The sequence below is a fragment of the Momordica charantia genome (assembly GCF_013281855.1).
Source record: "Momordica charantia cultivar OHB3-1 chromosome 6 unlocalized genomic scaffold, Mcharantia_2.0 BLBB01000006.1, whole genome shotgun sequence".
NCBI classification, from domain to species: Eukaryota; Viridiplantae; Streptophyta; class Magnoliopsida; order Cucurbitales; family Cucurbitaceae; genus Momordica; species Momordica charantia.
In genome coordinates this window covers 1,142,252-1,156,606 of record NW_028275164.1, presented here as the reverse complement: position 1 = coordinate 1,156,606, position 14,355 = coordinate 1,142,252, and the positions used below count along the sequence as shown (strand labels likewise).

Genomic DNA, 14,355 nt, shown 5'->3' with positions numbered 1-14,355 from the left:
CAATTTAATATGATTCCAATTCTTTCTTTCCCTTTTGATTTGATGGTGTGTGACTCATAAGTTAGAGGAATCTTTTCAATTCATGGTAATAATGGATTATAGCTATAATTGGTTATTTAAATAGGAAAAACGCTTTCTACTTAATCAGAATAGTCAAATATGATTAGAAATATGATCGATATCATTAATTTAAGAATTGAAACTCCCTTTGATTCATTCTAAAATGAGGGAGCATGATGGAGATATTTTACTCTGTCTATAGTGAAGAACACTCTATTTTGTTAATTTTACAACAAACAGTCTTGACTAACAATTTAGACTTATCAAAAGTTATAGACTAAAACTATATTCCGGATGCAAAGAAAGATCAAATGTGGGTCAAGTTATAAAGTGAACAATATCGTATCAATATAGAAATAAAAAGTTAATAACGGTCTAAATCCATACAAATTTTGCTTATTGCTTCAAATGGGAGAATCTTGGAACAAATCTACTTGATTACCAATAAGTAAAACCAAATCGATTTTGTACAAAAACAAACATGGATTCAAGTTTGAAGGCCAAGTAGTAGTCCATACCATTTTCATCATTCACCCCATTTATAGGGTTAAAGTTGGAAGCTTTTGGCTTTGTTTTTACACTTGAGAAAAATGTGGAATATTCCTTTGTGGCCCTCACTTCCATATAATTGTCCCTTGGGTTGGGTGGGTCAATTTGAGGTTGAATTAGAGTGGTTGACTTGTCAAAAATGCCCTCCTTTTCAAACTTGAATTGCCCTCTCACCTAAAATTTAAATGAATTGCCTTCAATTTTTTAGATGGATCCTTTGTCTGGTCATCTTCAATCTTAACCACAAGAACCTATAAAGGCATTCTTTTTCTGTTGCCCATTAGAGATTGTCACATGCCTTAGTCTCCTCATTCAGTTATTGCATTTCTCACGAACTCTTACCCTATTTTACGCGTCATGTGTATCAATTCCATAATAAACAACTTTGAATCTAAGCCCTAAGATAATATAGAGTCTTATTAACGTAGGATTTGGATCGAGTTATGTCGTTGAATGCTATGACGAACACTTGCACATACAAGATACATTGGTGTGGAGTTAAGTCCAACATACTCTGATGTCTAAGTCAAACAAAGGATTAATAGCAAAAATTAGAGTTAAATAGAACATACCAAGTAGGGTCGTGTAAACGTAGAACCTAACGAGTAAGGTTGTGTAGAATGTACCTCAGACATCAAACTATCCTTAAATTGGCTGTGATAGATCTACTCAATTGAGTCAAGTTTGGTGGATATGCTCGACCGAGTCAAGTCTAGTGGATCGACTCAGTTCACGTCACTATTTTCGCATTACTTTAAGTGGACTTAGTACGATAATTTCATCACAATTTGAAATTAGATTTAACTTGTTATGTCCCATATTTGCCCTTCCACTAAGATCCATTTGAATGGATAACAACCTGTTTCAAGATTTACAATGATGAGATAAGATCTACTGAAATATGTTTAGTTAGGGGGGAGGAGACTGAAAAGGGAAAAGAAAAAATAGAAGGGACGTTTGTTTTTCATAGACACTTAGAAATCCACCTCTTCGTTGGATATACAAAAGAGAAGCAATTAAATGAAGTTATTAAGAGTAATCCTATAGAGAAAAGAAACTATCTTATACAGCTGTTACTGGCAATAAATTAAAAAGACAATAATGATTCTATCATCTCATTTTCCCCAAAGAGCCATTTTGAATGAAGCAGCAGCAGCAGCAGCAGAATTTGACAGAAGAGCTCAACAGATCACACAGATGGGAAATATTTGTTCAAGTTGAAAGGCAGAGAGTAGAACTCTTCGCTCCTTGTATCGCCCTTGAACGATCGGAACTTGTCCCACCAGTGTTTGCCCCGATCTTTCCTGATTGCGCCATCCTTTTTATGCAGCGTGTTATCCAGAAAATATGCAACAATACCAGCAACGAATGGCTCGGAAGAGAACGGGACGTTGACCATATCGTTGAACTGCAGGAAAGAGGGGGCGGTTAGAATTTAAACGTATGGTGAAGAGATGGGCCATAACAATCAAGGGGGGAATCCCTTCTTACCCATCTTGCTTTTGTGTGGACTGGGCCAAAGCCATTAATGGCAGTGTACTCATTGAAGTATTGTGGCACAGAGAGCCCCAGGAAGATGGAGAATCCTAATATGAACTTTGTTCTGAAGCTGTTGAGGTTACAGAATTGGAGGTAGGCTAAACCTCCCATGCCTGCAAACAAAATGCATCATTTGCCAACCAAGATAACTAAAAAATAGCGTTTCTGATCATCGACCGGTTTATCGGGGATGGAGGCATACCCACGTAAGCGAAGAACAGACAGTACAGAGCTGCAACAATGGGGGCCGGAATGGATGCAAAGACAGCTCCAAATTTCCCTGCGAGCCCATGGATCAAATCATGAGTTCAGACTGCAGAGTGCACTAAAATTTGTGTTGTATCAGAAACTTACCAAGAATGGAGAAGAAAATCATGAACCCAGCTGAAATTTGGACAACCCTTCGACTTCCAACTCGGGTCAATGCGAGGAGACCAGCATTTTCACTAAAATACAAAAGGTAAGAGAACATTAAACGGACAAAAAACATCTTTTGTACTTGACTGAAGTAGAGTGCTCAAGGCAGCGGAATTTTTCACTGAACTCTTACATGGACACCGACGATCCGTTAACAGTTCCAAACAACCCAGAAAGCAGAATTCCAACTCCCTGGGGTCAGAAACAAATGCATATATAAGAAGCACAAAGCTATCCATTACACTACAAACTAGGTACACAACTTTTGTCATTAGCTAACTTTGGGGTGGGCAAAACCTCACCGAAGATTAGCAGAAGTGAGCCGTGAGCATAATGTAAGAAGTTGGGCCCCTCGATACCCGGTAATCAGATAAAATTATAGTGTTTGTGTCATGCATGTGCTTGATGATAATGATGGAGTTCAGGCAACTCCTAAAAAACATAAGGTATTTGAAGACAGAACCACTCAACTGCTAAAAGAACATCTTCCTTTCTATCAAGACATAAAGGTACCGGATAGGTAAAGTAAGGGATGTGGAAAGAGAGAAAGGACTCTGCTAATTATGCAAATTAGTAGTGAACTCAGACATTGTGCTTGCAACATTCTTATTACATCTTCAACCTTTTTCTTCCGGGTGGGCCTAGAACAAAAACGTATTAAATCTTGGACCGCCATGCAACTATGAGCCCAAGTCACATTTTTTATTACACAGATAAGTTAGTTTTACATTACCTGCCAACCAACACCGCGACTGAGAATTGAGGGCGGCAGCTGAGTAGCACTTGCATATCTGGACGTAGCAATAAAAGCACCAGAGGACTACATTTGACATGGGTAGGAAAAAGAAAAATATATCACTTTCGGAAAATTTGAGAACCATAAAACTAACCAATAGCAAAGGAAACAGACGGTGAAGAAAACGGAATTGGACGAATCCATGGGTTAGTAAACAAAGTGACCAATGAATCAAGAAAAAGAAAACAAACCTCTACTAAAGCAACAAATGATGCCATCATCATGGCAAAGGCTTCACCAGCGTCAAATGAAGGTGCCCCCCATTGAAATGGATATGGAAGTCTTATCCTGCAAAACAAGTACGTAATTTTTTGATCCCATCAATGAATTAGATAATATGATATCCAATGGGAAAAAAAAAAGAGCAGATTTGTTGAAATGTTTTGATATTTATTAATAATTCATTCAATTTGATCAATGAGTATGTTGAAAACAACGGTCGGCAAAAGATCATACGTTGTTACACAACCGAGGAAAAAGAAAGTTATAGACTAAATGCAATAGTATGATGCCAAAAGATTTTAACTTCAACATCGAATGCTAGGATTGCAACTTCATGCTCAACATATTTATTTTAGCAAGTAAAAACTCACCAAGGAGCATTCTCTATAAGCCCAGAGCGGTCAGTACGGCAACTTAATTGTGTTTTAGGTGGTGCACCTTTGTAAGCACCTCCCACTGTTAGTAGGTGAGCATAAATCCACACTAAAGCCACACAGAAAATGACTGCAAAACGATCAAATATGTGTTTGCCAGATTTCAGCACGTGAGGCAAATACTGCACAAGAAGCACACATTATTAGAGCAAAAGATCGATTACTTTACAGAAAGTGTCAATAGCGAGGAAGAAAGGTCGCGGTATCTTCTTCGTTAGAGAATGGAAATAGAAAGAAAATGCTGAATGTATCTCGCTATAAAGAACAATACCTGTGAAACAAAGACCAAAAGGACGAGCTCCGGCAGTCCAATTTCCACACATTTAGCAACCTAGCATCCAAGGCAAATGTCAGAATCCTTATAGTGAAAAAGTATTCAAATATTGAACGCATCTCCAAATAGAGCAAATAAAACATAACAAAAGAAAAGAAAAGAAAGAAAAAAGAAGAATACGAAGAAGAAAAAGAAAGCAAGAAAGCAAGAGACTTACCCCAGGGAAACCCAACTCAAAAAGCCCAAAGCCAACTAGAGCAACCAAAGGGGCAGCTGAAAGTGGACTGAGAAACCTGGAGAATAGACACAGTGACCAAAGTGAATTTTGAGAATTTCAAAGTGGAAACAGGTCACGAATAAAAAATTTAAAATCATTATAGACTCTTCAAGGGAAAATGGTAATGTATCATTATTAGATCGTCATATGCAGTCTGAATCTGACAATACCTTAAGAACTTCTTAAAAAAACTGAAAATATCTAAGAACTAAATTTTTGTGCCAAGAACATTCAAACTTATAGAATTGAGTACTTAATTCATGTCTCCTAGCATCAATCGAATTAACCAACAAATATTATTCCAAGTCATTGGAATATCATCCGTATGCCAAAAAAACTACAGAGCATGCAGCTATAATTGCAATTAAAAAAAAAAATCTTTAAGTTGTAATTATGTTGTCTACGTTATCCTTCATAATGTAGACTGGACGAACCTTGCAACATTACGCCACAGACCACTAAAGCCCAAGACAATCTGAAGGGTTGAAGCAACAATGAGAGCACCCTGGATAGCCCGCATTATCTTCTTAAATTTCTGAATCAGCAACAAAGAACTGTCAAAGGCCTCTAATGAAACGTGCAATTATTAGTCTTTGCAAGTGATTATGATGTTCAATTCTGATTGTACATATTATAACTAGTGAAGAAAGCTTTCATTAGCCATTGATAGGGACAAATAAGCATTTCTTATAGCATGAAAGACAAGGAAATATGAAGTCCTGCACTAGACATTCATATCAAGAATTCATCAGATTGACCTATAAGCAATTCAGTTAAACTATCCAGAAGGATTTAGTTTTCATTACATCAATAGGATCAGCCGTATCAGAAAATCGACCGGCAAGGATGATTGAAATGGTGGTTGGTACAAAGGTATACGACCCTCCAATTACAGCCGGTAACCGAGTCCCAAAGAATGATTGTAGCAAGGTGTTCAAACCAGCAACAAAGAGCAGGGTCTGGATAACCTTTGCCTTCTCCTCCTATAAGAATAATAAGTTGCAGTTACATGATTGTGAGGACCTTCATAAAAAGGAAAGAGAATACTGGTGTACAATAATGATTAAGATAATATAGAAGTTTCACTTGGGCCTTACAAATCCACCACCCATCTGAGGAACAAGAGAAGAAGGAATCAGAACTGTAGTGCCTAACATCACCAGATAATGTTGGAAACCGAGAAGTATAGCTTCAGCTGAATCAAGGAGAAAATGTAAGAACAAATGGTGTGAAATAATCTGGGTGCTAAATGAAATAACAGCGAGAATCCACGTAAAAGTGAAAACATTGGAACTAATCTATTTGGGAAGCGCAATAAATTACTAGATTGATATGCCCAAACTTGATTATTACAGTTTCCGTGCGAAGTAAGAGTTAAAAGAAAAAAAGAGGGAAATGAAACAAGCCCAACAACATTTGCCAAAAGAGGTGAGCAAAGGAATGGCTAGCTGCTTTATTCCTATGACAAGATTAGATGATACTGCGATCAAAAGATCCGTCAGATTCGTCCTCAGAGAAATGCAAATTTACTTTCCGAACAGAAGAATCTAACAAAATAAGAGAGCAAAACAGGGAGGAAATAAAAATAAGAGAAAAGTTACTTTCAGCAATCGATTCATGGCAGTAGTGAATCAAGAAACTGCAAGAACTTAAAAGTAGCTAACCGGACTTAAGCTAACTAGGTCATAAGAATCGAAAAACAAGAGCAGTGTTCTGAAAATGGAAATCAATTTCGATACAGATAATAGACACTCACGCCATGGAGGTGGACTGGTAATGCAGTAAGAAACGTTGGGAAGCTGATCCTTCGGCGGATGAGCTTGTGGCTCCTCTACTTTCGGTGCTGCACCTCCCGCCATGGCTCACTCTACAGCTCTCTGCTTGAAACTGCTCTTTCTCTCAGACCCCAGTAGCAAAAATTTGCAGAACCTGTACAATAAACTCAAATCTAAGCAAAACCCAAATCCCAAATCTTCCGAAATAACCCCCAAATGAGGGAAATGGGCTAAATCTTAGACGACCACACACTAAAGTGTGAAGAGAGTAGAGAAAACAGTAAAAAATAAGAAAAACATAAGGACCCAGAAGATTAAACCACTCGCATGCGCCTCCACAAGAATACTAGGTGGAAATATTATAAAAGATGGGACTCCACACAATAAAATAAATAAAGCACAGAAACAAGAGGGCAGCTACGGGGATAAGTAATATGAGGAGAAACATCAGTTGCAGTAATTTCCCCAAAAGAAGAAAAAAGAAGAAAAATTACAAGAAAGATGAGTAAAAGTACCTTTTAACGACCTTTCAGAAGCAAAATCAAGTGGGAAAGCTTTAAAGTGAATACACCATTAACCCCACAGCCTAAAGAGTAAAGGGTTCACTGAAAAAGTAGAGGAAGAAATGAAGAAAACAAAAACCCCAAGAAATTGATAGGAGCAAAAGCAGAGTCCAGAAGCAAGGCGGCAGCAGCAGCAGCTGAAGATAGAGCTGTGCCGTGGGCAGGTATGAAAGATAGAATGATACGAATACAAAAAAGAAACTGAATATACACTCGGGTAGCTGCAAAGTGGCTTTTCCAGGTTCCTCGCTCAACTTTCTCTCTCAAGAAATTTCTTTTCTTTTTCTCACAGCTCCCTTCTGAATCTCTCTCTATACACTTTTATTCCATTCTTAACATCGAATTTAGTAAATTTACATCCTCAAAACAGCCATTACTACTGCAACTGACTTCCTTCATGTTTCCACTTTAAAGTACCACTGATCCACCAGCATTCCATAAACAAATTCAGATTATAATTCATTAATACAAAACAACAAACGACGCCGTTTCAGAAGAATTAGGGTTTCTCAAAGTAAAAGAAAAAAACTTTTTTAAGAAATTAAAAATTAGAATTGTTGCCAATCGGCTCTCTACGCGATTCCCGAACAAGCAGAAAGAAGCCACCGGAGCTTTGGATTGAATTAGGCGTCAGTGTGATGGGAAAAGACGGTACTGCCCTTGGATGGATGTACGCTACAGCCCCTAACGAACGCTAATAATTGACGGGGTAGTTTCGACATTTAGGGAGTGGCAATCACGTGCGAGCTGTAACAATGGAATATCGGGCGGGCCTAAACAAGAGGCGCCCGAATCCACAAAAGCCAACGTTTTAAAAGAAGAAAAAAAAAAAAAGAAAAGAACCGCCGACAAAATTCCCACATCCCTATTTTCACACAATTTTATAAATCATAATAAATAAATACATTTTTTTTATAAATATAAACAAAGTTCAATATACCTCTTTTTATCTTTGAATTATATGTCCAAGATTAATAATCTAAATCTCTTGAATGTCTAGAATACATTATTTATGTTTCCACCCATCTTAACAAGTATTTGATTCATAAGTTAAATTTGTAGTTCAATTAAATTATCAATTCTAACTTGAAAATTTAAAAATTAGAGAAACACATTTTTTAGTACAACATGAGGGGTGGAGAATCGAACTCACAACCTCTTGGTTGAAGATATATGTCAATTAACAATTATAGGAACAAGTTTGAAAACGAACCGTTCAATAATAGTAAAAATAAAATCAAACTATCAACCATTAATATGTATAGGTTGTTTTATCGACTAAATTATATTTGAATCTATAAATTAAACTCAAATTATGATCAAATTGATGATATAGCGTAACATTGAATGATATGATTTGTTTAACATATATGAATTATATAATTGGTGGGATTAGCAATTCCGTAATTTGAGATAAATACATATAATAAGATAATTTTACTGACGAGCCAAGTGTCTCCTAGAAGACTAATTGTTTATTAAAAATGTTGGTTGATTTATATTTTAAAAGAAAAAGAAAGGGCATGTGAAAAGAAAAAACCAAAAATAAAATAATTTAATTAGGTTTGCCATAAGAAAATAAACACGTAAATAGGATGAAACGTATCTTGTCCAACAATTCACGGTACAACTGGCAAGGGCCTTCAATTTTGGCTTTTTGCCCCCGCGTTATAAAAAATTAATATTCATTTTTTATTTATTTATATTTTATTTTATTAACGTACTTTTGACCGCACCCAATTTAAACTCACCCACCTAATTTAATTGTTTTTTTTCCTAATTCCTACAATAACAAAATATCTAATCCAATGTTTCCACACGAAAAATTACGTCACCTAATTTTATTCTTTTAGTTTCGTGTATAGTTTAGTTCAAAATATTTGGCACTTTTTGCTATAATTATTTTGTTTTACTTGGTATATATTTTAATGACAATTAATATTTTTAATTGACTTGTTTTTTAATTGGATTGTAACCTTCATGCCTATACTTTTAGGTTGATGTCAAAATTCACTCATATACTTGTCAAAAAAAATTAATTGATGATTCTTAATTAGTGTCTCAATTATTAATAGGTAGTGTTAATTGTGACAATTTTAATATGGTGTTGTTAGATTTATGTGACCATTTAAATTTAAAAAGTTGATACAAGTGTGAAAATATAAATGCAAAAGTGTTGTTTTTCCTTCCAAATAATGGTACTTTTTAATCCTTATTTGAAGGTTTGAAAATTTTAAAAAGTATGATATAAATTATTTTATTTGTATTTTTTAGCTTTGATTTGAGCACGAGCCAGTAGGGTTCGAACTAGTTTAGTCTTAAATATAGTAGAGATCCAAGCATATATGTAAGCTAGTCTATCTCAGTAATTTAGAGGCGCGACAGCTTATGGTGAGGTATTAATTGTCGACGACATCTTCTCCTAAAATCATGACGTCATCTTCTCTTTGAGATTACGGTGCGTCCGATGATTGTACAAATAGTAATTGTTCTCCATCACTCTTGGATTACGATGTATATCCCATATATTACGGAGCAAGGAGACGGGATGGAATTGCCTGTGCTGCGAGCGTCTCGCAATCCTCCTCCCCAGCTCTCAATGCCTTCAAACTACTCATGTCTCATTTACTTCTTTAGAGATATGGTATGGACCTACGACATGTGGCAGTGGATTTTCAAAGATTTTCAACCCTGCAACAACCTTAACAAAATTACTTTGATCATTGTTATTGATGAAGATTTTATAAGATTTTGTTGAAATGGTAGAAGTTGGTTATTTTTTCTAAATTATTTTGCATGGTTGTCGTGGTCAAAATTAACTATAAATCAATAAATTGTGAAATAATAAACGTATAAACATATCCAATTAAAAGAATCAATCAGGTTCTTTCCGGAAAAAAAAAAATCAATCAGGTCAAGTAAAATTAAATGATCAATGATATTAGTGAATGGTTGGTTGAATTAATTCTGAGTCAAAGTTATCATGAAAATAATAAGGTCAAGTATTAGTTTTACAAGATTTCATACCTTACCTTCACTAAATTGTTTTGTTTTGTTTTGTTTTTAAATAATTCAATGTTCACTTTTACTTTCTTAAAATCACATTAAATATATGGAAGCGTAAACTCTATTTTTTATATGTTTATTTTTTTAAGTTTCATATCTCCTTAATTGAATTTGTCCCTGGTTATCACAGGTAAATATTTCATTAGGAATATGTTTAAAGTTTAAGCTATAGTTAGGAGTACAAATAAATGATAGTATATTGTTAGATTTTTGTTCTTAAATTATGATCAAATTGAATATATCATCGAAGAATCTTGAGATATTATAAAATACAGAATGGAGTATGATTTGAGCAATTTTCTCTCGTAGATGGCATGTTCCTTTCGAGCAATTGATATAATAAAAAAACTCACATTTACAATTTATAAAACACACTTCATTTTGTAATTTAACAAACAGAAATATTCTATTTTGTCTTCAAACTCTCCATACACCGACATCCATTGCCCTCCCTTCTCTATTTTTCCCGAAAAATTATTTTATTTTGCTTTAAAACACATTACAGTAATAAAAATGTATTTGAAAAAAAACTGTACAATTCATGACCAGAATCGGTTTAAGGAATAGACCAATACTTGAAGAAGCTTTTAAAAAATAAAATTAATCAAACTTAAAAACTATAAGAATTAAATTAAAATTATATCCCAACCATACAAAGCAATTTTGTAATTTTCCTATTAAAAAAAATGTGGCCTGCTGAGGACATGGAACAGAGAAAGCAATAAGGGACAATATGGTGTGTCCGTAATGGTGTACTGTGCAGTAATTAGTGAAGAACAATAGAAAGTAGGGTAACTCAACTGACAGGGCGGTACGCTAAGACGGTGAATGACCAATCAGAAACATTCATTGCACAACTAAAATGTTAGGTTATTTTGCTGTTCGACATTATTGACGGACCTTTTTTCTTTAATATTGCTAATATTTAAATTTATTTTGTACATAATAATAATTCGAAATTTATTTTAAAAATAATGGTCGAAATTTTTTTCTAGCACTAGGTCCATGGAGCCTCTAATTACTAATATTTTTTTCATCTCTCTCTCAAGAAAAGTGAAGTCAAGTCCACTGTTTTTTCATTTGAAAAACAGTATTTTTTTTAATATTTTAATAGCTTGAATCTTTTCTGAATTTTGAATTTTCACATTTTATTATTGATTAAACTTTAAAATATTATAGTTCATAATTTATTTCAGTATGTGTAGTCATTTTTTAATGAATTCTCAATTGATATACAACAACATCCTCTTCTGTTAATCAATAGGTATATGCATAGACAAGTATTTGAAAATATGTGTATTTTTTTAATTAACAGTTTGAAAATATGTGTATTAAGTTATGGTTGATTTTTCGGATAAATTATTAAGAGATAAATATACAATTAATGAATCAATGTGAGCAAGTTCAACATTGGAAATTCTGCTCCTTCATTTGAAGTCAAAAGCTTTACGTGTGCCATAAGTTGTTTTACAACAATATTAAAGATACGACTTTTATTTTCTATAAGAAAAAAAAAAGAAAAACGGGGATATTCATAAAGGGATATAAATATTGTTTAAAAAACAAGTAATTGTTGAATTATGATGAGTAACTTGATTGGAAACGTTTATGAAATAATCAATTAGTTTTCCAATACTGTAATTAATTCTCTTGGTATGAATGAAAAAAATAAAAAAGAAAATGGGGAGAATCTGACACAGAGAAGGAAATAAAGACAAGGAGTTGGACTAAAAAGCAATTCTAATAATGTCATGGGTTCAATGGAAACTTCCTTTTTAATTTATCCTTTTGTCATATAAATATTCCCCAATGTTTCTATTTTCTTATTATATGTATAAAAAATCAAACTAAATAATTTTTGCAATTTGACTTCGACTTGCGACAGCCATGTGGCTTTGATTCTCGTACTTTGGTCTTCTTACTTTATCCTTCTATTCTTTTTTTTTTTTAATTTTTTTTATATTTAAGCGAGTTTATTTTTTTTTCCATCAACTTTAAACTGTTTTTTCTACGTTGAAAAAAATCACGTTGATATTGAAAAATCGAGTTTTCTTTCAATTTTAGGATATTATGACGATCAAAACATATAAAATAAGAATGAATCATAAGCTGCGTAATCTATTTTATTTTAATTATTTAATAAGTTACTCGTGTCATTTTTTTTAATTAGGAATTTTTTTATTTCTAAGTTAAAATAACCTATCTATTCAACTTTATACAAATTTTCTATTTTATTGTAATTTTATTTATATCATAAAATATTAGTAATTAAATGGATATTTTATCGATCATTTCTAGAACTTTAAATATAAAAAATAAATAACCGCGGTGTAAAATAATATATTTAAAATTCATTTTAGTATTGAAATTTTCTTTTCAATAGTAAACATGATTAAAATAATTTTCCTTTTCATGATAGTTTTGAACTAAAATAATGCTTCTTAGTTTATGGATTAAGATAGATGAACCATAATTTTTTTTTGAAATAAATAGTACTTTATTAATTGTAAACTGCCACGGGGCTACAATATTTGAAAAATCCCCTTCAACAACAAGCATTAGAGAAGGGGGAAATTTTCAGTCCACACAGTAGAGAGGGACGTTTGAAGGGTAAATTTTGTAGAGGCTGGTTTAAATCAATATAATATTATTTCCACAAACCCTTTAATGCAACATTAATAAATAATTCACTAATTACTCCTAAATCCCTCCAAATTAATAATCCATTATAAATTCCAAAATAATTACACAATATTTTGTAATGATAATGAATTATTCATAAAGCATTACTTTATGATTTCATTGCTGAAGGATTCAAATTAGAGATGATTTCTCATTAACTACCCCAAAAAGTAGAAGCAAGAAAAAGAAAAAACAACATAACAATTATTTGAGTCATTTAGCCTAAAGGTTTGCTGTCAAAATGAAATAATTATTTGTAAAACCTTTTTTTCTTTAGTTCAACGGTGGAAGTTAAGGGTGGAGATTGATTCTTAGGTAACTTATTCATCCAACTGTGTCTAGATTCGATAACTATTTAGAAATTTTTTAAATTATTCATCAACTACTTGATAATTAACTATTTTATTTTTAATTTTATGCTTTTGAAAATGATGTTGGTTTGTGTACAACTTCATTAGTACAATTTTCACGTATATTGAAAACATGGCTGAACTCTTGTTCAAATTTAAAATCAAAAACGAAATTTTGAATTTTTTTTCTCTTCAAATTTTGACATAGATTTTTAAAATGTTTTAAAAAACTATATAACAATACAAAATAATGCAAATGCTGCATTAGTGGATGAAGCAGAAGCCCTTGCAACGATGGAAGGTCTTCGATTGGCTTCGGATTCATGAATTTCTCCAATCCAGCTTGAGACTAACTCTTTATAGGTTTTCAATCCCTTGAAAAGTGAAGAAGAAGATCTGTCAGAAACCGGATTGATCATCTCCTTTGCAAAATCGACATTTTCGAAAAGGTTGCATGCAGTTTTCAAGTTCACAAAGAGGGATGAAAATGTTGGCTCATCTTCTGGCACGAAGAGCCCTCTAACGGTAAGAACATAACATCTGGATGGAAGAGTGGTCTGTAGAGATATCAGATATGTTGGTTGTTGAATGTCTTGATGTTTTACTTTATTTCATTTGTCAAACCAAAGAAAAGAAAGAATGCAAAATGTAATAGTGATGTTTATAAGCTTGTCAAAATAAGCATAGCTCAATAGTAATTAACATATATCTTTAATTAAGAAGTCGTGAGTTCAATCCACCATCTTACATGTACTTAAAAAAAATTTAATAAGCTTAATTTTTAAAAGAAGAATCTTCACCAGGTGGGGCCAAAAGTAGTGCTGATAGTTTTTCAAAAATTTATTTTTAATGTTTAAAAACACCGCTCAATTGATTAATTAAGACATATTTTTTAAATCAAAAAGTCGTGCTCGAACTCTCACCTCTACATATAATTGTACTGAAAAAATACTGATCAATTAGATTTCAACACAGTATTTCATTACAGTTTTATAGCTATATTCTAATAACATCTTTTGGTGTTTATATTTACATATTTGAGTTTTTTTTCAATGTATTTTAAAAAAGTATCTATTTTCAACTCTATTTATAAAATTTTAACACAAAATTTATATACAATGAAAGAACTTTAATACAAAACTACGACTACCTTTACCGCTAAAATTATGATAGAAGCAAAATCATATAAAGATGAAATTGAAATGGTCAAAATATCACAATTTAAAACTACAATGATTAAAATATAAATTTTAAAAGAAGACGTTTTGAAAATACAAACAATTAGGGACGAAAATATCATTTATGAGCTCTAATTATTTGGGTTGAGTAGCAAATAATTTTCCAACGCCCA

At 32.9% G+C, this 14,355-nt stretch overlaps 1 protein-coding gene across 4 annotated transcripts; it reads right to left on the bottom strand.

The window, feature by feature from the left end:
• Nucleotides 1-1,554: 1,554 nt before the first annotated feature.
• Nucleotides 1,555-7,485, bottom strand: LOC111006966 (Xanthine/uracil permease family protein). 4 transcript variants are annotated; one of them, XM_022279086.2, is made up of 15 exons: nucleotides 6,859-7,485; nucleotides 6,325-6,497; nucleotides 5,666-5,763; nucleotides 5,375-5,551; nucleotides 5,003-5,103; nucleotides 4,509-4,584; nucleotides 4,289-4,348; nucleotides 3,955-4,139; nucleotides 3,553-3,649; nucleotides 3,299-3,385; nucleotides 2,699-2,757; nucleotides 2,503-2,594; nucleotides 2,351-2,428; nucleotides 2,101-2,261; nucleotides 1,555-2,017 (listed from the first exon to the last, which is right to left on the bottom strand). In XM_022279086.2, the coding sequence occupies exons 2-15, from the start codon at nucleotides 6,425-6,427 to the stop codon at nucleotides 1,799-1,801; spliced, it is 1,593 nt and encodes a 530-aa protein (XP_022134778.1). In that variant the 5' UTR covers nucleotides 6,428-6,497; nucleotides 6,859-7,485; the 3' UTR covers nucleotides 1,555-1,798. The 4 variants fall into 4 exon arrangements, with proteins under 4 accessions (XP_022134778.1, XP_022134780.1, XP_022134779.1 ...); XM_022279088.2 differs by lacking the exon at nucleotides 6,859-7,485 and adding an exon at nucleotides 6,664-6,782; XM_022279087.2 differs by lacking the exon at nucleotides 6,859-7,485 and adding an exon at nucleotides 6,650-6,766.
• Nucleotides 7,486-14,355: the final 6,870 nt, after the last annotated feature.